The sequence below is a fragment of the Notamacropus eugenii genome, chromosome 5, assembly GCF_028372415.1.
Source record: "Notamacropus eugenii isolate mMacEug1 chromosome 5, mMacEug1.pri_v2, whole genome shotgun sequence".
NCBI lineage: Eukaryota > Metazoa > Chordata > Mammalia > Diprotodontia > Macropodidae > Notamacropus > Notamacropus eugenii.
In genome coordinates this window covers 405,069,823-405,096,631 of record NC_092876.1, presented here as the reverse complement: position 1 = coordinate 405,096,631, position 26,809 = coordinate 405,069,823, and the positions used below count along the sequence as shown (strand labels likewise).

General features: G+C 39.2%; 1 protein-coding gene across 1 annotated transcript in view; it reads left to right on the top strand.

Moving 5' to 3' along the window:
• The window catches only part of VWA3B (von Willebrand factor A domain containing 3B), a 214,758-nt gene that overhangs the window by 177,341 nt on the left and 10,608 nt on the right, over positions 1 to 26,809 (top strand). Inside the window, exons 25-28 of the mRNA XM_072614594.1 lie at positions 8,406 to 8,511; positions 19,011 to 19,129; positions 21,985 to 22,122; positions 23,432 to 23,529. Of these exons, the coding sequence (XP_072470695.1) occupies positions 8,406 to 8,511; positions 19,011 to 19,129; positions 21,985 to 22,122; positions 23,432 to 23,529 (461 nt within the window). The remainder of the gene's footprint in view (positions 1 to 8,405; positions 8,512 to 19,010; positions 19,130 to 21,984; positions 22,123 to 23,431; positions 23,530 to 26,809) is intronic.

Genomic DNA, 26,809 nt, shown 5'->3' with positions numbered 1-26,809 from the left:
CTCATACCATCCATGAGGTTTTCTTGGCAAAGATCCTAGAGTTGTTTGCCATTTCCTTCTTCAGTGGATTAAGAACAGAGAGGTTCTTTGAACTTAGGCTTTCCTGATTCCAAAGGCAACTAAGTGGGGAAGTAGCTAGAGTCATTATGAAGGGTTTTACATACATTATCTCATTTGATCCTCATAACAACCTTGTACAGTGGGTTCTAATAGTGTTCTCATTTTATAGATGAGGAAACTGAGGCTGAGAGATGTTAAGTGACTTGCTCAGAGTCACATAGCTGAAATTTGAACTTGTATCTTCTTCAAGTCCAGTGCTATGACTACAAGTACTCAAGTACATGTGCCAGGAAGACCTGAGTCCAAATTTGGTCTTGGACCCTTCCTAGATGTGTGATCTAAAGCTTACTAAAGGTCAGCCATAGGCAGAGATACACTGCTAAATGTTTACTAGCTAGCTCTCCAGAGGGGAAAATTGCACTTACAACACACTTTTCAGTTTAATTTGCATTATTAACATTTTCTTCATTATTTACTTAAGTCCAGACCATCAACCAAAGAGTAAATCAAGTCCTGATTTGTAGATTTGCCAATACCCTAGGTGTAAATGTTCACCCTGAAAATTTAGCAACGTCTCTGGGAGTCAGTTCAAGCTGCTTCCAGCACACCTCTGGTAAAGGTCCTAAACAGCTTTAATTTCACTTTGTGAATTTTAGCAATGACTCAAGAAATGAGTAAAGTTTTCCACTGAGGGATGAATACAGTAAACTTTGAAATGAAAACTTTCACAGAACGCTATCTTCAAGGTCAAATTACGGGTGAAGGGGGAAAGGTATCAACATTTATGTAGCACCTACTATGTGCCAGACTCTGCGCTAAGTACCTTACAAATATTTCAAAAATTACAGTGACATATAGCATGTTTCTTTCACTATAACACAAAATTGTGACGGGGCATTATTATCTTTGGCCCCTGACTAGCATTATGTAGACCGGGGCTTCCCAAATTTATTTGGCCTATCACCCATCCCCTTTAAAAAAAATTACTTAGCACCCTCCTGGAAATCTACTTTCTTTAACCTTTTAACAGTTTTTTTGAAATTTGCATCACTTCAAATATATATAAAATATATGTATATATTTTGAAATGATGCATCTTAAATTTAATAATTTATTGTTAATTTGTGGGGTTTTTCTGTATTGAAATTTTGATGATGCAGTATTGCATTGTGAGCCTCATGTATGTATTACAAAGAAGTCATTACACGCACATATTCCTGCCAATGCATGCTGGACTTCCCAACAAGACGTGGCACACTCACCTGCCAACACTTGCTTGTTAAAGCTTGTTGGCAGACTTGACCACTGATGGGTTATAACTTGCATTTTGTGTGTTTATTTGGAAAATAGTTTAATTATTTTGACTAACTCTGTTATACAACAGATAAAATATGTCCTGTTTTTCAAAATTTTCTTCTCTTCTTTATGTTTCCACTACCCCCCTTATTTTTATTCACCACCACCCCCAAACACACCTGAGTCTAGTACCAGCCTCCTGGATCTTTCCAGTTCCCCACCCCTGCCCCCCGCCCCTCAGGGAGCAGTATCACTCACTTTGAGAACCTGTGAATTTAGACCATGCAAGATGATGTGGTGGACAGAATTCCTAGCCTTTACTAGGAGAGACTTGAATTAAAATCCTGTTTCTAAAGCTAACACATGGTGTGACCTTGGGCAAGTCACTGTGCTTGTTTCTTCATCTATAAAATGGAGGTGATGATGATGATGATGATAAAAAGAATCGCTACTTATACTATTATTGTGGGATGGGAGAAAAGTGCTTGTAAGTCTTAGAAGTAGGCAATAGGTTATTCTAATAGAATTTTAACTGTTTGTGAAATTGAGAGACAAGGAGAAGGGGATTTTTTTTTTAAACTGGACCTGTGATTTCATAGTATAAGGAAGTCCCAGTAAGGATTTTTAACTTGATATTCCATTCCAACTGCTATGGATAGACAGTTAATCCCAACAGTGTTGGGGAAAGCAGTCCCCCTGCAAGCCACTGGCCCTGCTTCCAGTCTAGACTTCACCACTCTCATCTAGGGGAGCAATCTTTGTGGAGAAGGGGCTCCCATACTCCCTATCATCCATACTAACTGCCAACCAACTGCCATGGAAGAACTGGTGAACCTAGGAACAGAAGCTTCCTCTAGAACACCGACTCTGTTTCTCATTGAGATTCCACAGTTAACATACAGGATAACTCCCTCTGAGGAGAAGGGACTCATCATACCTGCCAATAGCAACACCACTGCCAGCATCGATTATCCACTGGCTTCTATGGAAGGGCAGGAAAACCCAACAGTCCTAGAAACAGCGGAACACCCCACACCACCTGCTCTGGTTTCTAATCAGACCTCACAGCCACCATCGAGGGAAACACCCTCTCAGGATATGGCACCTGCCATCAGTGCCAGCTGCCAACCAACTGCCACAGAAAGACAAGAGTTTCAGAGAAGAGCAGAGTCTCAAGTTCCAGTACAGGGTCCACAACTGTCCTCCAGGGAAGTGTCACCCATGGAGATGAGCCCTGACATCCATGTTAACTGCCAACCTGCTGTCTTGGATAAGAAGGAAAGCCCAAGAGCTGCTGGAATAATGCTACTCTTTAAGCCAGCAGTATCTCTGCTTTCATCCAAGACCTCATCTTCATCTAGAGAGTCATGTGCTATGGAGAAGAGGCCTGCCATCCCTCCCACAAACTGCCACCCAACTGCCAAGAAAGGGAAAGCACGCCCCAAATCCTCACTATTCGTATCAGTCTCTAAACCAGCATATTTTTCAGGTCATCCACAGAGGTCATTATCTGTGGGAGCATGCTGTTTAGAGAAGAGACCGTCTGTCCCTATCGCCAACTACCCCAACAGCCCATCCAGGAGGAGGGTAAGTTGAGGGTACTGTCTGGGAATTCAAGCCCTTGGAATAGCAGTTTACCATCTATCCACTCATTCATGGTTAGGTTGCCCCTAAAGCTACAGCTACTGAAGACCTAGAAAAGAAAGCACTTGCCCAAAAAAGTCCTTGGCACTAAGTACTAAATTGTTTAACATCAGAAGGTGAGGTGGTTTGATTAATGGAAATGACACCAAAGAAAATGCATTGCCTTCTGTCTGCCTTGCCACTAACCATGGTACCTTTCCAACTGACTTCCAGCTGAAACCTCCTATACTTGTGATCTCCCCTCATTAGAACATAAATTCCTTGAGAGTTGGGACCGTTTTCTCTATTTGCATGTTCTGGGAGTGGCACAGTTCTTTGGACTCAGTAAAGGCTTAGTTAATTTTTTTTTTCTTTAATGAATTCATTCACTTATTCATTCTAAACTTACAGTGGCTTGCTCAGAGTCACATAGCTAGTCATAGAAGCCAGGTCTCTCCAACATGAGTTCAGCTAACTCTCTGGCTAGTATATCGTACCATATAGCCTGCTTGTCTACCCAGAGGAGACTTCTTGTTCAGTCATTTTTCAGCTGTGTCTGACTCTTTGTGACCCCATTTGTATCTTGACAAAGATACTGGAGTGGTTTACCACTTCCTTCTCCAGCTAATCTTACAGATGAGGAAACTGAGGCAAACAGGGTGAAGTGACTTACCCAGGGTCATACAGCTAGGAATTGTCTGAGGCTGGATTTGAACTCAGGAAGATGAGTCTTCCTGTCTCCAAAAGCGGCATTGCACCACCCAGCTGCTCTAAATATATTCTGGTATGAAGCCTTTACAAGAAACAATAATCCTTCAGAACACGGCTTCTAATAATAATAGTGAATAATAATAGTAATAATGGTTAGAATAATAATAAGTCAGCATTTATATATTTAGAACAAAGCACTTTACATATGTTACAAGGTAGTTAGGCAGTACAGTGGGGAGAGTGCTAGGCTTGGAGTCAAGATGACCTGAGTTCAAATCCAGCCTCAGACACTTATTAGCTGTGTGACCCTGGGTAAGTCACTTAACCCATTTGCCTCAGTTTATTCAACTGTAAAATGGGGATAATAATAGCACCTACCTCTTGGGTTATGGGAATCAAATAAGACCATAATTGTTAAGCTTGTAGCATAGTACCTGGTACATAGTAGGCACTTAATACATATGTCTTGCCTGCCTTCTTTCCCTCCCTCCTTCCTTCTCTCATTTGATCCTCCTAACAACCTTTTAAGGAAGATGCCCATTTTATCCCCATTTTACAGATGAAGAAACATTTCATCCCATTTTTACTTCTTTGGCCCCCATTTTGTGTTTGAATTTCTAAGGAAATAAAGCACCTCCTTGTTACCTTTACCAACCCTGTACAGAATCCCTGATATCTCGATAATAAACCAATGCTACTGTTTTTGTCTTTTTCTAAGTGGCATCACTTCACCAGAGAAAGAAGCCCAGATAATTTCAGAGCCCAAACTGAATTTAACAAGAATAATGATTGCGGAAAAAATGATATTCAGACTCCCTGAAGTTATTTTCATTTCCATAGTCAATTGTCTCATAACTTAAAGAAACTTTCTTAAGTATGTGTGGCTGTAAGTGAGACTGTACAAGAGGTACTTTTAATCCCTTTCTCCACTGAAGCAATATTTTAAAATGCAGCCTCAGGGCCACAAATAAATAACTTTAGGCTATACCTATAAAACAAACCCTTTCCTGAAGATGTCACTTTGTAAGAGACAGTGCCTTTATCTGCTTTGCTGGGAAGTAGCTAGGTTGCCCAGTCTCCAATTGTCAGGAGTGCCTCTTATTCCCTGATTTATTTGAGAAATTCAAGAGGTGGCAGAATTAATGATCTTTGTAGGGAAAAAAAGTGAAAAACCAATTCATTTAGGAGGGAGCCCAAAACAAGTCTCTGTTTCTGCATTGCAACCGTTTCAAGAAGATAATCCATTTGGCTTATCATTTGATTTTAAAATAGATCTAATATGTATACTAATATATATTATTATCATATTAATATGATTGTATTATACTAATATATAATAATATACTAATGTATAATATAAAAATGATATACATAAACACATTTATTTACATCCATACACATATAAATATTAGATATACATGCATGTATATATACACATGTTCACATCTATATACATCTATAGATACATACATGTAACACATATATGCATGCACACATATGTGTGTATGCATATGGGCAGCTAGGTGGTACAGTGAATAGAATTTCAAGGTTGGCCTCAGGAAGACTCTCTCATCTTCCTGAGTTCAAATCCAGCCTCAGACACTAGTTTCATTAGCTGTGTGACTCTGGGCAAGTCACTTAAGCCTGTTTGCCTTAGTTTCCTCATCTGTAAAATCAGCTAAAAAAGGAAATGGCAAATCACTCCAGTATCTTTGCCATGAAAATCCCAAATGGAGTCACAAAGAGCTGGACAATGAAAAAAGAAACCTGAACTGAAAAACAAAAAAAGGCTGAACTGTACATGTGTATGCATACCTACATACATGCATACACACATGTATTTGTATATATACCTACATACATGTGTATATATGCATATCTATCTATCTATAGATACACACACACACATATATATGTGTATGCATACCTACATACATGCATACACACATGTATTTGTATATATACCTACATACATGTATATATATGCATATCTATCTATCTATAGATACACACACACACACACACACACACACACACATATATATATATATATATATATATATATATATATATATATATATATATATATATATATATATATATAACTATAACACCTAACTATAGGCCAGAGAATGAATACCTATTTTTCTCTTAATTTAGTAAGTATTTAATAAAGGCTTTTTAATTTCATTCAACATCCATTCCTTCCAAGACACCTTGGGGAGTCAGGAAGAGGACAGGGCTGAGGATGGCATCTTCATGAGTCTAGCCTATTTCTACCACACTTTGAGTGGTCATGTATTATGCTACTATAGGAAACTGAGGCAAAGCTTTGCTCATTTCAAGTGGATCCCTTCCACAAAGAAAGCGGATGTAACAAAAGGTCTTTTGTCTCTTCTCCCTCTGTGACGGTGCTTTTCCAAAGACTGGCAGAAGAGGGTGGCTTTTGTTTTTGCTTCTTTGTGGCTAATTTTCCCAGAAGGATGTTATCTTGAGGTGGTGCCTCTGTAGCAACTGTCCAGGCTTTCCTGCAGGATTCAGAAGGGTTGGGATCATTTTCAGGCTGGGATAGACCATGCCAAGTGAACAGTGATGGGAAGACAATGCTTTGCTTGCTTAGCATGTGGTCCCTTAGTATTCATTCATACGTTCATTTACTGAGTACTCACTGGAAACAATTTTATTCTGGGGCTATGAGAGAAAGGAAGGTGAAAAAGATAGTCTCTGTCCTCAGGGAGATCACAGTCTAACAGCTCTTCTCTTACTTTTCCTTTGGCTAAAGAGTTGTATCTGACTGGGTACAATTCTGTTTGCTAATTTGATTTTATACTTTGCAAATCATGTTGGTTCATATGTGTTTGTATGTGTATGAGTATGCCTCATGGTAATCCTTATTGAATTTGTCTGTCTATGGTCCTTGCTCCCCATATTTTTTGGTAAAACAAACAAAAAAATTTAACACTATGGCTTGGTTGACAGAATGTTGGATTTGTAGTCTAGGGAGACAAGTTCAGTCACACTTTAGACACTTAACTAGCAAATCTGTTTGTCTCAGTTTCCTTATCTGCAAAATGGGTTTAGTAATGGCACCTCCCTCAGGGTTGTTTGAGGATCAAATGAGATATTATTATAAAGTGTTTTGTAAATCCTGAAGTACTATATAGATATTACCTGTTATTGTGACTCCTTGAAAGCAGCCTGGAAGGCTTCCCCATCTTCCTGAATCCTAGAAGACTTTGTGAGACTTTCTTCAAAATTCCCACCCTCCATTAACATGTATGGGAAAGCCAATGTTATTCTCAAGTGGGGGCTGATGAGTTTCAAGGAGAGTCCAGCCAGCTTTCAATTATCTGTGGTCATGGGTAGCAAAAGTAGCAAGAATTATTGAAATCTGCAGACAATCCCCAAATCTGATTTGGACTATTAATTCAATCCTCTTCCCTCCAGAAACCCTGACACAGATTGCTGGCAAAGGCATGAAATTAACTGATTTAAATTTCATCTACCCTGCCTTCCTTTATAGAAGAGCAATGAGCTGGCCACAAAGCCAGGGATGAGGAAGAAGAAAATGGAGGGGAGCGTGGAGGAGCATGGATAATGCAATCATTGCCTGATTTAAACCCATAGATAATCAAGAATGGAGTGTGTTTCCCCTCTTTATGATGGTGATCATCAGGGCTGACTCAACTTTACTCTTTCCAGCCTTTAATGTGGGATTTGTGAGGTGGGAAGAATCAGGTTTGGGTTACCAGTATTCTTGGTCTGCTTAGACATAGAATTAACCTTCTTTGTTGTTTGTTATCTAATCATGTTCAACTCTTCATGACCCCGTTTGAGTTTTTCTTGGCAAAGATATTGGAGTGGTTTGCCTTTTCCTTCTCCCACTCATTTTACAGATGAGGAAACTGAGACCATCAGGGTAAAGTGACTTGACCAGGGTCACACAGCTAATAAGTGTCTTGAGGACAGATTTGAACTGGGGAAGAAGAGTCTTCCTGACTCAGACCTTCGTGCTCTATCCACTGTGCCACCCAATTGCCCATTCTTTTTTCAGAATTCTCAACGTTCTGCATGGAAGAAATCGCTGATCAAAGAAACTAGTGACCGCTATGCTATAGAGAAACTCAGATGAGATAATTAATTCAAGAAAATATCAAATACCTAATGTATTCAACAAGAAATGATCAGACACCTACTCTGTTCCAGGCTTCTGCTGGGAACTGAGTATACAAAGAAGAAAATGACAGATTTCTCTCCTCTCAAGAAGCTTATATTTTACTAGATGTTTTTTTCATGTGAGAGACAGCCTGATCCAGTGGAAAGAGCCCAATTCTTAAATTAGGGCACGTGGGTTCAAATCCCAACTCTTACGATATTAACTTCCTCTCTGACCTTGGGGAGGTCACTTCTCTTCCCTGGAGCCCAGTTTAGCCATTTGTGAAGTGAGGGAATCAGGTTCAGTGGGGGGGGAAGGTGAAATGGGAGTGGGGAGATAAATGTGTGCCTTATACATGTGTGGGAGTGGCGGGTGTGCACCTAATGGCATGAGCACACAGAGTATTTAGTGGTCTTATAATTTGTTATATAATTCTGCAACACTTCCATTCTGAGTCTCTAGAGAGCTCACATGTCCTCTTCCTCATTGTTTTTTAACTACTTTCTTCACCAAGTTCTGCATAATCATTCCGTGTCTATACATTTTTTTAACTCTACAGAAATCACAACAAAGCCAAGGAAGGAAATTCAAAAGCAAAAGAGTCGATCCTCTCAAAGGCCAGAAGGTTATTGCAAGATCAGAGGAAAATGGCTTTTATTTTCCAGGTAACCTTTGTGTTTTAAGAGTCCCTAAGATACACACAGTAAGGGCGGCTAGGTGGCACTGCAGTGGATACAATGCCTGGTCTGCAGTCAGGAAGACTTATCTTACTGAATTTAAATCTGGCCCGAGATACTTACTGTGTGACCCTGGGCAAATCATTTAACCCTGTTTGCCTCAGTTTCCTCATCTGTAAAATGTGCTGGAGAAGGAAATGGCAAACCATTCCAGTATCTCTGTCAAATTGTTTTACAAAGGGTCACAACAGAAGATATCAAAAGATACATTAAGATATACACAATGTAATATGTAGAGTACAGGCGTTACATTATTTAGACTGTGAACCCTGAGGATGATATTTGCTTTTAATTATACAGTAACAGATTATGCTGTTTGTGGATTAGTGAGGCCTTTCTGTCTCCTGTTGCCTACCTTCCTGTCATTTCCCTGTTCTGCCTGTGAAAAGGAAACAAAAAATCCCTTAAATTTATCACTTTGTCAATGCATTTGCAGCTTCTGCTGGGCATGGAGGATAAAAGTCCTAGCCCAATGAGTTTGGGGATTTTCTGTGAATTTAATATAAGAATGCTGTCACTAGTACAAGGCAAGCCTCATTTACGGTGTACTATGACTGCCTGTCTAAATTCATTGGTTATATTGGAGTTCGGTCCTATTGAATATTGACGACTAGCTGGAACTCTTTTGATTCTGTTGAGGAGAGGGCTTTACAGATGATTTCACCTACAAATCAATAGATTGGTTCGCTAATGATCCCTTAGTAAGTAGCTAATAGTGATTCATGTTTAAAGAACTTCCTAGTTCAACTCAATTATGCCTTATTAAATGCCTCCTTGGTATTTACAAATGGGAGAGTTTGGGTTGGGAGGGGGATGGGAAATACAATCCTTGTTCTGAAGGAGTTTATGATCTAATAGAGGAGAGTGGTAGAAACTTCTCTGGGCTTAAAATGAAGATGTTGGGCTTTTTGGTTGTTTGGTTGTGTCTGACTCTTGGTGGGTCCTATCCGGAGTTTTCTTGGCAAACGTATTGAAGCAAACTGCTTGCCATTTCCTTCTCCAGCAGACATTGGGCTAAATGACCTCTAAGTGAATAATCTTATGATCCTAATAATCCTCAGATCAAATAAGTTATACCATGTATTTAATAGTAATGAGAAGCAGTAGCCTCAGTAGCTAGACAACTGGCCTTGGAGTCTGCTTTAAGACCTGCCATGGACTCATATTAGTTGTGTGATCTTAAACAAATTACTTACCCTTCCAACTAACACCTCTCTGAGATTATTAATTACAAGTGGATTGACGAAACCACTGTTGAAATCACAGGTCTGGGCCAAAAAAGCCTAATTCAAGTTAGAATTTTGATTAAATGTATACATCTATATAGTTATATAGAGTGGCCTAAGAGATTTAAGGGAGAAGAGAGGGAAGGCTCACCTTTTACTAGGGCAAAAATCTTGAGCTTTGAGCCGCTCTCCTTCCTGGTGGCTCAGAAAAGATGTGTGTACATTCTGAAACGGGTGTTTATAAAAAGGATAGTGTCAACATCTTTCCAGAATAAGACAAAGGGGCCCTGGTAACCGATGCAGATGAACTCTAAATAATAATAATCTGGGGGAATCTGACCAGGCTGAAATTGTTTACTTCCGAGATCAGTGCCCCAGGACCCCAATCTATTCTTAACAGAGAATTCCAGGACTTAGTCATTAATGGGGTCCTCAGAGGGAGGTGGAAGTATTTCTGCTGGGGAAAGGATTCCTGACAAGTTAGTGTTTTATTTGCAAACGAGCACAGCTGTCCTGCACAAAGTATATTAGGTCTCTGGCATCACCAACCAAATCACCAGATAAAATGTAATTCCAGAATCTCTATTACCAAGGATGACAGCTAGAGACAGACATCAGCTGGATTTTTTCAGTTCCCAGAGGGCAGATGGGGGTTTGACAACTGGAACAATTTGATTTGTAATCTTAGCAAATTTGCCTTGGAACTTAACTTTGTGAGAATTAATATGGTCATGGCTTAAAAGGAGGCCTATCTGCTTATACCTTGCAACTGGTCTTGAGGCAAAGGGAAGGGAAGGGGGTGCTTGGAACCTTCCTTTCTCTAGGGCTCAAGGCTGCTCAGATGTAATTGTCGTAAACCATCTCATTGGGTTGAAAAAGCTCCTTCTGATTTATTCAGTGTGTTGTTTATAAAACCAATTGAGAACAGTTGGAAAGCCAAACAGTAAGGCTGAAGCAATTTGGATTCCAACCTTCTCTGGCACAGCAACAAGTCACAGAATTTTAGGACTGGAATGGTACGGTGGAAAGAATGCAGGATTTAGAGTCAGAAGATCTGGTTTTGAATCCCAGATCTGGCACTTACTAACTCTCTGACCTTGGATGAGAAAACCTTGGTTTCCTCATCTGCTAAATGAGGGGATTGGACTCAATGACCTCCAGGGGCCCTACCAGCTCTGTATCTTTTAATGATTCCAAAGTAACAAGATCATAGACGCATATGTTTTGAGTTAGATGGGATCTCAGTGGCCGTAATCTAACTCTTTCATTTTACAGATGAGAAAACTAGGCCAGGAGAGGTTTAGTGACTTGCATGAGATCACATGGGTAGTAAGTGAGAGAGGGAAGACTTGAACTCAGGTCTTCTGATTCCAAAGCCAGTGCTCTTTCCCAGTGAACTATGATCTTCTAGTCAGTCAGTCCATAAGCATTAAGTGCCTACAGTGTACCAGGAATCATACTAAGCACTAGTTCAACAGATATCTGAAGCAAATTATTCAGTCTCATCTTGAAGATCTTCTTTGATTTGAAAGCAGACCATTTTACCTAATTCTTGGAAATCTTTCCCTATTCTGAACTGATGTGCCTTTCTGTATTTTCTACCCAATGCTTCTAGTTCTACCTTCTGGAACTAAGAGGAATAAATCTAATGACTCTTCCCACAAGGCAACCTTCAAATACTTGAAGACATTTATTATCTACCACACTCACCACACTAGGTCATTTCTCCTCCAGAGTAAAAAACCCCAGTGAATAATAATAGTTTATTGCTTTAGTATTTTAGCAAAAATTTGAAGGGTTCAAATATCCATCAGCACAGTAATTGTGAGATAAGAAAATGAAACAGAAAACAATCCTGCCTGATTGTGAAGAGCATGGGAAGCTCTTGGCGACAGTAGTATGGTATGTGTCATCTGATGGCAAGTCAGCAAAAAATCACAGAATCTCAGCGACCTGCACCTGAAAAGGAAACTCCTACTACATGTTGTGCCCACGTGATATTCACAGCAGCTACGGCAGCCATGAATATGCCATCACAGTTCTGAATAGCAAAATACAACAGGACTCTTTACCTGGAAGACAGAACCAAAACACTTACTCAGACACCAGAGAGCCAAATCCATCATACTAACAAAAATCTATACATAATAACAATGTGGAGAACAACACCATTTCCAAGCCTTCCCCCTGCTAGGCTTCCCACAAACCAGTTCCATAAAACAAATCACAAGCAACCTCTCACTCATGGTAGTTGCTGCCTTAGCTAGCTCTGATTGTTCTCTAACTTCCTCTCAGCTCTGCTGTAGCTCTGCCTCTTCCTACTTCACCTCTTCCTGTTCCATGTCACTTGACTTATGTGACTCAGGCTTCCATGTAACTTAAGCAGGTCACATGGCCTATTAATGATTGAGAAACATCTTCCCATTTAAATTACCATTACACCACAACTAGCCCAATAAGTGATCATCTAGACTTCATTGGAAGACCTCCAATAAAGAGTAGCATGCTAAATCCTGAGGCAGACCATTCTGCTTTTAGAGAGCCCTAATCACTGACAGGTTTCTCCTGACATCAAGCCCAATCTTGCTTATTTATTACTTCCATCCCTCACTTCTACTTATCCCCCTCTGCCCAAGCAGAACAAGTTCTAATCTCTCCTCCATCAGATAGCCAGCCCTTCAAATACTTAAAGAGTGCTATCATTTGCATTCATTCCCAAGCTACCCCCTTTCCAGCTTGAACATCCATATTTCCTTCTACCAATCTTTATATGATATAAATTCAAGGTCCTCTACTATACTGGTTGTCTTGCTCTGGACGCTGTCCCCAATTTATTCTTTCTGTGTGTATATAAACACACACATATATCTTATTTATGTATAGCTATTTTTATGTTGTTTCCCCCTTTAGACTGGGAGCTCTTTGAGAGTGGAGACTATTCTTTATTTGTATTTTTTGCCTTTTTTTTTTTTTTGGTATCCCCAGTGCTTAGCACAGCACCTGGAACACAGTACATTCTTAAATTCATGAGCTGACTTCATTTTATAAAATCTGGTACCCGGGGTGAGTGCATGTTTCTAGACATAGTCTGACTGAATTATCACTACCTAATTTATTCCTTTCTTAATGTAGACCAAGGTCAGCATTAGCTTCTTGAATACTACTTGACACTGATGACTCACATGGAGTTTTGTTGTCCACTTAAGCTCCCAGATCTTTTTTCAGACAAACTGCTACTTAGCCATGCCTCCCTATCTTGCACTTGTGAAATTGATTTTTGAATTAAGAAAAAGACTTTACATTCTTTCCTACTAAACCTCATGTTAGCATCTTAATTATTTTTTCTCTTCTTTTCTCATGTGATTAATGGGCAGACATCGAGAGCTAACACCAACTGTTCTGGCTTCGGTATCTGTGATTATCTAATACAGAAACCATTTTGGGGAAAATTTAAAAGAAATTCAGTTTAGCCAGGCAACTAGTCAACTCTGAAAATAAGTGATGGGTAACCAGTTACTAAAAGGTTATTTAAATGGATTAAGTGATTTTTTTTTTTTTAAACCTGCTCTGTGTTCATAGGTATAAACTTTTGGGAAGTACTTGAATTGACTAAAAGGTTATTGCAATTTTATTTTTTAGTCTTCATATGATTTTTGAAACTTTATTTTGCCTGTGTCATTTTTATTGAGAAAAGAGGCATCTGAAGAATTTTGCAAAGATAATATTTTGGTCCTTTTAGGATATTTTTCACTGAAAGCTTTAGAATCATCTGTGATGATAATAAGTCAGTTTTAAGGTGTAGTAGGGACAGAAGAGGGTAATGGAGGGTAATTGGGAGAGTGGTGTCCTAAATCAAAGGGTGAGACAAGGTCAAGTAAGGTCAGCCAGCATTTATTAAGTTCTTAATACATTCCAGATACTGCGTTAAGTGGTAAAAATGCTAGTTTGTTATACTAACAGTTATTTGAACTATAAGATTTGCAAAATGACTTATATATGTAATTTCATTTGATCCTCACAGCCACCCTGTAAGGTAGGTGGCTTTTATTATCCTCATCTTGCAGATAAGGAAACTGAGGCCAACTAAGGGACTTAATCCAAGCTCATAGATCTAGTCTGAAGTAGGATTTAAACATGGAGTTTCCTGACTCCAAGTTCAACATTCTATTCATTGCATGGTCTAGTTGCCTAAAACATCTAAAGCAAAGCCTTATCTGGCCCCGTCATTTCAAACATGGGTGGCTAGGTGACTCAATGGGTAGAACCTGAAGTCAGGAAGACTCATCTTGGTGAATTGAAATCTGGCCTCATAGTCTTACTAACTGTGGGACCCTGAGCAAGTCATTTTTTGCCTCAGTTTCCTCATCTGTAAAATGAGCTGGAGAAGGAAATGGCAGACTACTCCAGTATCTTTGCCAAGAAAACCCTAAATGGGATCACCATGAGTTGGACACGACTGAAAAACGACTGAACAACATTTCACGTATTTTCACGATGACAGCAAGGATTCACCTAGACTAGAGGGAATCAGTCATCATTAGTTAGATACTTTGGTTTGGTTTGCTCACCACAGGGAGACACACGGTGTGAGGAGGCCACAACTGGAGATTCTTATCTGGGCCTCTCAGTTAACCAGTAGACGCAGCAGAGACAAAACTGAAAAATAACATAGAGGAGAGGCTGTGTGGTGGGGTGAAAAGGATGTAAGGTCAGTACAGAGATCTGGACTATCGGATCATAGACGTAGAACTGGGAAGAACCATAGAGGACTGCTGATCCAACTGCCTCATTTTACAGATGAGCAAAAGAAAACCCAGGGAGAGAGAGAATTTCCCCAAGATCACATGGGTAGTAAATGTCAGAGCCACCATTTGAATCCATACCTTAAAGGACAGCTGACAATTACATAATATTTGAAAGTTTTTGTGAAGTTTTATAGTTTGGCTTAAAAAATAAAGCCACTTTCTAGACACAGATGACCTCAGTTGATCCTTATAACAACCCTGTGGAGGTCGATACTGCAGATATTATTATCTTCATTTTAGAGATGGGGGAGATGAGGTCCAGAGAGATTGAATCTTTTGCTCCTAGTCACCTAGCTAGAAGTATCAGGGATAGGATATGACCATAGGCCTTCATGATCCCTCATCCATGATGGCTGGCATGTGACTCCAGATGTGTGATCCTGGGTTAACTGCTTGACTTTAGGAGATCAGCAAAATAACATGGCATAAAGTCTTATCTTGGAGTGAGGAAGGGCTAAATTCAAGTCTTCTTCCTGACCCATACCCACTCCATGACCCCAAGCAAGTTCCTTTATTTCCCTGGGTCTCACTTTCTTCATCTTTAAGATGAGGTGCTTGGACTTGAAAGAGCCTCTATCACCTTTCTAGCTCTACATCCCTGACCCTACTATTCTTTTAGTGTGCCCAGGCAATTTTTTTGAGAATGTGAATTACAGAGGAGATGCTAGTCTGCATTATTGGATGGGGGGGCATGGTTATCACACGCTTATAGAATCATAGGTCCAGACTATCCCACCTCCCCCTCCCCCCCAAAAACAAATCAAAGAAGACCATTTATTTCACAGGATTATTGTGAGGACAATGCTTTGTAAAGCTTAAAAGATTTTATAATCACCCTGTTGGAAGACTCTTTGCCTTTTCCAATCTGTAGGAAGACACTCCCTCCACTTTAGGAATCATCATATCATTTGGGCATTTTTGAATATATTTTTTAAAAATTTTGAGTTCCAAATTCTCTCCCTGCCTCTTGCCTCTTCCCCTCCCACGTCCCTCCCCTACCCACTGAGAAGGCAAGCATACAGCACCCATTATATATGTAGACACACACAAAACCTACTTCTATATTAGCCACGTTGTAATAGTTTTTGTAGGTGATGAGGCTCTCTGCTGCCTGTCATGTCTGAGATAGAGAGGGCCAGATTGTAGTGGGAAGGCCAATGAAAAGCACTTGGCCTTAGGCATGTTACTGTTGCCTTCTAGATATCAACAGCTGCAAAATGGAGATATCTACCCCGCCTTTCTGCCTCCCTCCTTCCCCCCTTCATTCTTCTCCCCTCCCCTCTCCTTCCAACCCCCCTCACGTGGCTGGTGTAAGGAGTGATTGCAGTAATGTGTAGAACATCACGTACACTTCAGCTCTCACGTTGGGTGGGGGTTTAGCTGAACTTTGCAGCTTCCTCCTTAGCAGAGGGCTATGTATATGGCAGACTGTTGTTTGTACTTCATTCTGATACACAAATGTTTGCCCAGTTGGGTTGAGCTGCATCACTCAGGGAACTGGGAAACAACCCGTGTCCTTCCTGGTAGCCTGCTTGCCATCGCTTTGGAGTTGACAGTTTTTGTATCTCTAACAGCCAGAAAAGTGCCAGGCACATAGTAGGTATTTAATATTACTTTTGATTGGTTCTTTTCACTTAATCTTACTTAAAATCAAGTTGAATATTTCGGTCCAAGGAAATAAAGGGAAAAAAATAAGGAAAAAAACAACAAAGGGTTTGATTTTTTAAAAAAATATCTTGGCCTCCTTATAACACTCAGTGAAATAAGAGATGTTTGGGCCAGGGTCAGGGCAGAAAATCAACACCTGGTTTCTTTTGTAGCAAATAAACCCAGTTTGCCAAGGCTATATGGGGTAGTAAGAGGGTGGTCATAGCCAGGATGCCAGATGTGTTGTTCTGGAGGACAATGGGGCCTTGTGTACACATTTTCTATCTATGAAAGGAATTCTGTGCACAACTGTAACTGCCATGTTAAGTATATCTGGTTCCAAAATGTCCCTTAAAAATTATAACCCCCTTTTAATGGGGAACATAAATTCAGTTAGGCTGAATGCCAGACCTCCTTAGCCTTAGCCCAGGAATTTTCTTTCTCCATTACAGTGCCCTCTTTGACTGTAGCTACACCATGAGGGAACACTCAGCATTTTTAGCTTCTTAATTATTTTTAGTTGTAAATTTGGGCACAGAGGGTATATTGGTTTATTTAACCTGGTCATCTTTCCCTTTTCTCTACCATCACATCTTTTTTCAGCTTTGAGAAAAGGATTCTAGGGAAAACATAGGCTTCTTTTCCTAGTTTTCCAACTGAAAAGTATATTTTTTTCATCTTGAAAGACTTATATAAGTAAAAGACAGGTGAATAAAAATTAGACCTCTCCAAAAGTGGAAGAGACTGCCTCAAGACATAATAAGCTCCCCATCACTTATGGTTATTAGGTGAAAGCTGGTCATAGTTGTCAGGGATATTGAAGAAGAAACTTCTGTTTAGAAGCAGTTTGAACTTCCTTGACTTCTGTGGTCCCTTATAGCTTCTATAAATTATGTAAGTGGAAGGCAAAAAGACTTCCTAGAGGAAGAGATCACATATATGTGTGAATAATCTTTTATTGGGAAGATTATTTGCTTCTTTGTTGTTATTGTGACTGACTCCTCATGATCCCATTTGGAATTTTCTTGGCACAGATACTGGAGTGGTTTGTCATTTTCTTTTCTCGTTTATTTTTCACATGAGAAAACTGAGGAAAACAAACTTAAGTGACTTGCCCAGGATTACACAGCTAGTAAGTGTCTGAGGCCAGATTTGAACTCAGGAAGATGAGACTTCCTGACTCCAGGCCCGGTACTCTATCCACTGTATACCTAGGGGCTCCAGATATTTCCTACTGCTCAGTAGAAGTCATGGAAATTCTCCAGGCCCCTGTTCATTTATCTGGATGCCTACCCATCTCACTGATATCTTATAAGCAATGTTTGTAAAATGCTTTGGGCTCTTCAGCTAAAAAGTAACGTCTCAGACAAAAAAAAAATAACAAAAAAAATGATAATTAGTTCTGCAAGAGTTCTTATCTGAATTCAATCCTACCTGGCAGGTCTTAGGAGAAAAATCACTAAGCCAGAGTGTGCCCAGTGGAGGACAGCCAGGTATAATGCCAATGTGATGCCCATAGCAGCCACAATGAGTATGCATGTGTATTTCCAGGGTAAATTCACAAAATATGATAAACTCTTTTCCTCAAAGGCAAAACCAAAATATTTATTTGGGACATCATTAGAATCCCAGGAAGTAAGATTTAAGAGGCTACTTATCACTAATCCAGGGAGAGCTGACATCTTAAACCTTCTTTCTGTCAGATCTCCCCACAAAATCAAGTTCCCCTAAACAAATTCCTCCCACTGCCCACTCACAGCTTGTTTCTCTCTCTCTGCTTTGCCTGCTCTCACTCTCTGCTCATGCTTTCTCTCTCTCCTCCTTGGGCAAGCTCTTTCCAATCTGAACTCCATGTGACCACAGACTCCATGTGTTAGGTCTATCAATGGGCGGGGAAGATCTTCCTATTCTATTAACTTTACACCAGGACAGTGAGGGGCCACAGAATCATGCCATATATGGATTGACTGGCTAAAAGAACTGGGGGGCATTTAGCCTGGAGAAGAAAAGCCTTAGGGGAAACATGATAGCTGTCTCTCAATATTTGATGGGCTGTCACAGTGAACATCAATTAGATTTTGTTTTTCTTGGCTTCACAAAGGGTTGGAGATGTCAGAAAGGTAGATTTAGGCTCCAAGGCTCTGAAATCTACAGTTGGATGGGGCTCCAGAGGTCATCTTCTCCAATACCCTCATTCTGCAAATGAATACTGGAGGTCCAAAGAGGTTAAATGATTTTCCCAAAGTTATACATGTAGTAAGCATTGGAGGTGGGATTCAAACCTAGGTCCTTAGTTTCCACTGGTATTCTTTTCCACTGTACCATGATGAATGCAAAGCCTGAGGTAAGGAAAAACTCCCTAGCAATTAAAGCTGTCCAAAAGACAAATAGGCTCCCTGAGGTAGTAGGTTTGTTTCTCCTTATTTCAAGTCATTAATTGATCAGTCAACAAACATTTATTGAACCCTCAGCTAGATGCCCCAGTGTTGTGCCATGTACTAGGGATAAAAATACAAAGAAGGAAACAATCCTCATTTGCAAGCTTACATTTCTGTAGGGAAAACAAGTACTAAACAGCCTATGAGGTACCTTCTAATATGAAATTCTGTGGTTCTTATCCCACATGTATAAAGATAAGGAATGTTAGGTAACTAAATGTCCATTTAATGGCCAACAGAATTCATGAAGTTACCTGGAACATGCAGAATGTACCTTTAAAAATGTCTTTTTTTTAATTGATTCATTTCAGGCACTGTGGTAAAGTGTATTAGTCCTACACGTGCACTTGTGCAGTTCAAATATGGAGATGCTCAGATCGTGCCCATGGTATTCATTATTCCCATGGGTGGTGCTATGCCCGTTTTACAGGTATGAAAAGTAACAATTCTTTAAGCTACCTTTTCCACTGTTCACTTTGTTCTTCATTTGACACAGCACAAAAGTCACAGATGACACTACCATACTTGTGTTCTTAAATAAAGTATGACTCTTTATTGACTGTTGAAGAAATAATATCAGTTCCCCTTTCTGTGGCTCAAAGCTACCATTTTCCTCTCACTAATTTATAGCTAATTAACTCCATTCAGTGTAAATAATAGTCATACTGACTTGCTTTTGCTAGAAATATTGCTACCTTGTTTCCAACAGCATATCAGGTAACAGAGGGGCTACAATTTACCCACAATTTATCATCTTTTCTTGACTTTACAAGAATAAATTAAAAGTAATTTATGACCAAAGAATATTCCATTGCTTTCCCTTGGCATTGTATTTAACTAACTATACCTTTTAGACCTCAAAACATAATTAGCCCTCAAAAGTTTATGACATATTTTTGAATGGAGAATATTTGTGGTTTCATAGTATTTTCTCATCTAATTATGAATCCATAAAAGACTGAGTGGGTCTGATCACCTATCTCTTATACCATCCTAATTCTAAATAGTCAATTGGTGATTTAAAAAAAAGATGCAGAAATAAGCTTTGGAAAGGTAAAGTTTCACAATGGTGTGTTAGTTTTAGTCATTACTTGGTTGGTGAGCCAGTTGAGAAGCAGTCTGTCAAAAAAGTATTGAATTCAGAGTTGTATGGGATCTTGGGGGTCAGTTTCTATCCTCCATGCTTAGCAAGGCTCCTGGCACATAGTAAATGCTTAATGAATACTTAATGATTGTTAGATTGGTTAGTTGGTTAGTTAATCTCTGGGACAGCATCCCAGAAAAGCAGAATTTCAATGGAAGTGTTTCCTAAGGCAGCCCATTCCCTTTTGGCACACCTGTAATTGCTAGCCAGTTATTTCTTATGAGGAGCTGAAATGTTCCTTGGGGTTACTTCTACCATTTTTGAGTAATTTTTGCAATTCAGTTCAAATCAAGGACCTACTGCATACGAGATACAGTGACAGATACTGGAGATTCAAAGGCTGAAAATAGCATAGTTCTTGACCTTAATAAGTGTATAATCTATTGAGACAGGGAGATATATAATACACACACACATATGATATGTATACACACATATACATATGCATATATATGAGATATATAAGTTAAATTTTTAAAAGGTGGGATGTTATAGGGCAAAGGAGATCCGTACACTTTCAGTTGGAGGTGAGTTCAGTAAGATGACCCAAGCAGGTCAGTGCTCTTCTTAACATGTTAGCCCTTCTTGTAGTCACAGGACTTGGATTCAGATACTGTATTGGTCATTTACAACCTATGTGACCTCTTAACCTCACTGGGTCTCAATTTTCTCATCTGTAAAGTAAGACATTTGGACCAGTTGATCTTCAAAGGGCCTCCCCAACTCTAAACTTATAATCCTTACTTAAAGGTGTGCATATATATATATATATGTACATATATATGTATGTATGTATATATATACATATATATGTATGTATGTATATATATACATATATATGTATATATATACATACACACACACACACATATGATCCAGTACTTAAAGGTAGCCATCATTTGTTGTTGCTGACTTGTTTCAGTCATGCCCAATACTTCATGAGCCCATTTAGAGTTTTCTTGGCAAAGATACTGGAGTGGTTTGCTATTTCCTTCTCCAGCTCCTTTTATACATGAAGAAACAGGGTGAAATGACTTGCCCAGTCACACAACTAGTCAGTGTCTGAGGCTGGATTTAAACTGAGGAAGATGAGTTTTCATGACTCCAGGCCAGGCACCCTGTCCACTTCACCAGTTAGCTACCCAAGCCATTGGGGCAGCTAGGTGGTGCAGTGGATAGAGCACCAGTGCAGGAATCAGGAGGACTTGAGTTCTCATCTTACCTCAGACACTTGACACTCACTAGCTGTGTGACCTTGGGCAAGTCACTTAACCCCATTTGCCTCATTCTGGGTCATCTCCAGCCATCCTGATGAATATCTGGTCACTGGATTCATATGGTTTTGGAGGAGAAGTGAGGCTGGTGACCTACACAGCCTTCCCTCACTCAAAACAAAAAAGTCAAGTGCAAGTCATGTCATTATTTCTCTGATGGCATGATCTTTTTGGGCAATGAAGGATGAACACCCCCAAGCCATCATATCTTAACCTCAGTCTTCTCTTTTACAGGCCATAAATTTGTCCAGCTCTTTTGAGAGCTTCTTGTATGACATTGTGTCAAATCCCATTCATTTCCTCTGGATTAACTTTAGTTAATCAATATTTTTCTTAGAATGTGACTTCCAGAACTGAATAGAGTGCTCTAGACGGGGGTCTCACCATAGGAGAGTACCCTGGAATTTTTAGGACTATGATCTACTTATCATCTTTGGTAGTCTAGAAAAACTAATTTCTATTATTTCTCCATATTAAAATTTGCTAGTGTTGACATAGCAATAGGACCCGCACATGTGAGTTCATTAGTATAGGGAAACCTCAGATGAGAAAACTCCCTCTACCAATTCAGGTTGGCCTTTTCTCCTTTCTCTGCAACTTAATAGTATTAGAGAGTTACCTACAACTATGAGAATTTAAATGGTTTGCCCATGGTCACACCACCAGTCTGTGTCAGAGACAGAATCCAATCTCAGGTCTTCTTGCTTTGAGGCTGGCCCTCAATCCTCTGTGTTTTGTCTGCCTTTTCAGCATTAATATGTGGAAATTAAAACTCTTTTAAAAATGAATGTTGCCTAAACTTATGTTAACATTGTGTATTTATTCTAAAAGAGCATAGTTCTTTACAAAATACATTCTTCTGTACAGGTTGGAGACTATGTGTTTGCCAAAATTATGATACGAAAAGGATATGATTTCTATGTTCCAGCTGTTATCATAGAAACCCCCAAAGAAGAAGAGCCATATGACCAACTCTATACTGTTTTAAAGTGTAACAACAGAAGAGTAAGTAGGAATACATTACTAACACGATGACACTGGGTTGAAAGAAGGCTTTGAGAGAAAGGGAGAACAATTTGGAAAACAGTCATCATAGTAGTTCACCTGGTGCCTTCATGATGAAAATTATTAAAACTATAACATAATTAAATTATGCGCTAGCTGAGGATAGAGGATTCCATGTTTACAGGAAAACATGATGTTATATTCTGCTGACATCCAAGCAGGTAGAGCTGCACACTGAAATGCATTAGAATCACTGCCAAAATGAGTTGGTTGGTTAAGAACTTGTTGGGTTGAGTGCCATCCACAGAAACAACAACCATCACAAAAACACTATATGATCTTCTCACTGCTTTCATTTTTAAGATGATACATACTGACATGGACACAGAGCAGGCAAATGGACAGTGAAATAACCACATTCAGTAGGGGTAGTAAATGTAGACATATGGAGAAGGTTTTTAAATAAACCTTAAATAAAACTTTAAATAAACCTTTTGGAGAAGGTTTATTGGCAAGAGGATGAAAACCATATGAACTTGGAGTGATTAAAAGCACAGGTTAAGACACAGGGAAAGATTGAGCAAATAATCAGAAAGCATTTATTAAGCTTCTACTGTATGCCAGGCATTGTGCTGGGGATACAAATACAATGAGTTCATCCTAAAGCAGGGGGAGGGAGGAGAAATCAATTAGTTAAATACAACATGGCAGTTGGTTGGGGGTGGGAGGAGGAAAAATCTGGTGATTGGAGATTGAGAAAATTTTCATGTGGGCAAGTTTGCTTGACCTGCAAGTAAGAATACAAAGCAGCCCATCATACCCTGGAGAAGGGCTATAGAACACCTGGTGTGAATGAAATGAGAAACATTGGAGAAGTAAAGAGCACAGTAAAAAAAAAAGAAAGGACAAAGAAGGCTCTGCCTTCAACAGTGTGGGAAGAACAGAGGTCATCGGAAGCTGGGCAAAGAGCAAGTCTGGGAAAGATGTAACCAGGCTCTGACCTAAGCAAAGAATGTTGGAATTAGACAGTAAGGGGCAGATTGTGAAAAGGAGTGGATGGGCAATCTGGAAACCAATCTATCCTTGGGGGGAAGGACAGAGATGAGTCAAAGAGAACTTTGATGAGTGAAGCAATGAAACCATGAACAGATTCTTAGCCCTGACTTTGAACTGCTCCCTTCAGACCCACCCTGTTAAGGAAAATGGCACAGAGAGCTCCACTTGCTACTAGGATGGGGAAGATTGGGGTAGAAATGTGTCCCAATGTGAGTGATTACTGATTCCATGGTCACTATCGTTGTCATTCTAGGACTTTTGCCTCAGAAGTGGTCTTATTAAAATCAGCCAAAACAAATATGCGGTCTCTTGCTCCTTTATAAGTTCTACACCAATGAAAACACCCCCAAAGTAAGTATGCTTTAACTTCCTACTTCCTAAATTAGATTGAATCTTACACCTTTGCTCTCATCCTTGAGTAGATACTTGAGATATGGTACATTTTGCCTGAAAATGCTTCTGTGATTCTATCCCTTAACCTTCATTTGTCTATTGAGTGCATGTACTATATCTGTGAATATTATTTCAAAATTCTTGGAAAAAGCAGTCTTAGATGATTAATGGTGAGCAGCTCTCCAATGGTTTATTAGGGTTCGAGAGAAGCAACACATTGTCTATATAAAAACAGGGTTGGACTAAGTAGGACCTCTATTCATCATCTAATGGCACGGAGGTGACCCTGTGCCAGCACTAGAAGGTCTGTCTATCCTGGAAAGACTTAAAGTCAGGGTCTGGTAAAATGTCTGTGTGTGTCTGTTTTCTGAATACTAGCCTAGCTAAGTTTAGAGAGGTTCATGGGCAGTTTGGCAGCAGAGCGATTCAGGTTTTGGCCATGGCAACATTTAAAATTAGCTATGAACTCAGGAAGATCTGGGTTAAAATTCTGCTTCAGACATCAGCTCAGCAACCCTTAGCAAATCTCTTCAGCTGTCTGCCATTTTTCCTCACCTGTAAAATGGGGGGCAAAAATAGCATCTACTTCCCTCAGGGTTGTTGTGAGGATCAGATGAGAACATTTATGAAGTCCTTCGTATACTTTAAACCACTTTATTAAATGCTTTGCAACTGTCAAGACGTTAGTTACACCAATGAAAACTCAAAGTATTGAAGTAATGTTGGAAAAAGTACCAAACTATACTTTCCTTAAGCTCTTAAGGAAAGAGCTTTAAGTTTCCTTAAATTCTTTGCCCCTTTGAGTGTTTTTAAATGTTCCTCTTTTAAATAGTTTTATTTTTATTTCTTTTTATTTCAATTTTTAAGTATTTTGTTTATTATTTTATTTTATGATTTATTATTATTATTATTTATTATTAAATAGTTTAAATTTTTTTTAAAGGATGATTGAGTGGAAATTTATGTTCATTTTTTCCCCTGAGGTTACCACACCTAGGCATCACTGCTCACCTGGTAATAGGGCATACCAGTTGCAAACACAGAACCCTGGTTCTTGATTCATCTTGTGTAGGGCTATTATAACTGACTCCTGATTGGTTTCTCTGTTTCTGTTCTCTGCTCACTTTGATCTATTCAACACACAACTGTCAAGTTGATACTCATGCATCGTGGATGTGACCAGGTCATTTCCCCACTCAAAAATCTTCTCTGACTCTCTGTTGCTTCTGGGATGAAATGCAGAAGGTCCTCAGTCTAGCATAATAATGCTAATAGTATTTTCTTTTTTTATGTATAAATATAATGTATGTATATTATATATATTTAAATATAATTTATATATATTTATATATAACATATATAATTTATTTATTTTTCAGTTTTCAACATTTACTTCCACAAGAATTGGAATTCCAAATTTTCTCCCCATCTCTTCCCACCCCCACCCCAGAACAGCATGCAACCCACCCACCCCTTTCCTCAGTTTGTCCTCCCTTCTATCACCCCTTCTTCTTTGATCCCCTCCCCTCTATTTTCCTGTAAGGCAAAATAGATTTCTGTACCCCATTGCCTGTATGTCATTTCCTAATTGCATGCAAAAATAATTTTTAACATTCATTTTCAAAGCTTTGAGTTCCATATTCTCTTCCTTCCTCCCTTCCTCCCCTCCTTCATTGAGAAAGCAAGCAGTTCATTATAGATCATATATGCATAGCCATGCAAAACGCTTTCATAAGAGTTATTTTGTGAAAGACTAATCACATTTCCCTTTGTCCTGTCTTGCCCCCTATTTATCCCATTCTCTCCCTTGACCTGTTCCCCCACAATAGTGTTTCCTTCTGATTATCTCTTTCCCCAATTTGCTGTCCCTTCTATTATTTTCCCTCTCATATTCCCTTCCCCCTTGCCTTCCTGCAGGGTGAAATAGATTTCCATACCCAATTGAGTGTGCATCATTCTCTCCTTAAGCTAAATCCTATGAAAGTAAGGCTTACTTATTCCCTTTCATCTCCCCCCTCTTCTCCATTGTAAAAGCTCTTTCCTGCCTCTTTTATGTGAGATGATTTGCTACATTCTACCTCTCCCTTTCTCTTTCCCCTAGTACATTCCACTCAACAGTAAATTTTAATTTTAGGTATTCTCCCTTCACATTCAGTTCACCCTGTGCCCTCTGTTTATGTGTGTATGTGTGTGTGTGTATGAATGTATACACATATACACACATACACATATATAATATACACATACATACATATATGTATATATATGTGTGTATGTGCATATATATATATTACCTCTAACTTTCATAATACTGAGAAAGGTCTCATGAGATACAAGTATCATCTTTCCCTATATGAATATAAACAGTTCAACTTTAATGAGTTCCTTATGGCTTCACCTTCTTGTTTACCTTTTCATGTTTCTCTTGATTCTTGTATTTGAAAGTCAAATTTTCTATTCAGCTCTCATCTTTTCAACAAGAATGCTTGGAAGTCCTTTAATGATAATATTTTCAAAATGCACTTTGTAAACATAAGTTATCTGATTTGATCCTCGTCAATAACCCTGAGATATTATTATAATAACATGAGATATTATTATTATTATCAATAATTATTATAATTATTAATTAAGTCCCTTGCCCAGGGTTACCCAGTTAGAAAGTGTCTGAAGCAGGATTCAAATTCCAATTCTGGCACTCCATCTACTATGCCACAACTATTTTGAAATGTTCTATCATCTGGCTCTCACTTACCTTTCCCAGCTGGATTCATGTTCATCTTCTTCACATGTTCTCCATTCCAGATAAAGGAATTTCCTTTTCTGCCATACACACTTTCCATATCCCACTTCCCAGTTTTTACAAAGGTATCCCTATACTGCCATGTCTGGAGTATGCTCCTTAGGACACTTTTTAGAATCCCCATCTTCCTTCATATCACAACCTAAGTGCCCATTCCTAGATGAGGCCTCCAAGTATGCTCCAAGAAAAGCTCCCTCTCTAGCTTGAAATTGCTATGCTTATGTATTATCCAGTTACATCTCACTGTATGCATTTATCTCCCACTAAAATGCTAGATTTTTGAAGGTGGACACTTTTCCTTTTTGTATTTGCATGCCTTGAGCCTGGAACATACAATATGTTGCATACAATAGATGCTTAAAAATGTCAGTCATATTTGTAACAAATATAACTGGGCTTGAAACAGCTAGGTAGTACAGTGGATAGAATACTGGA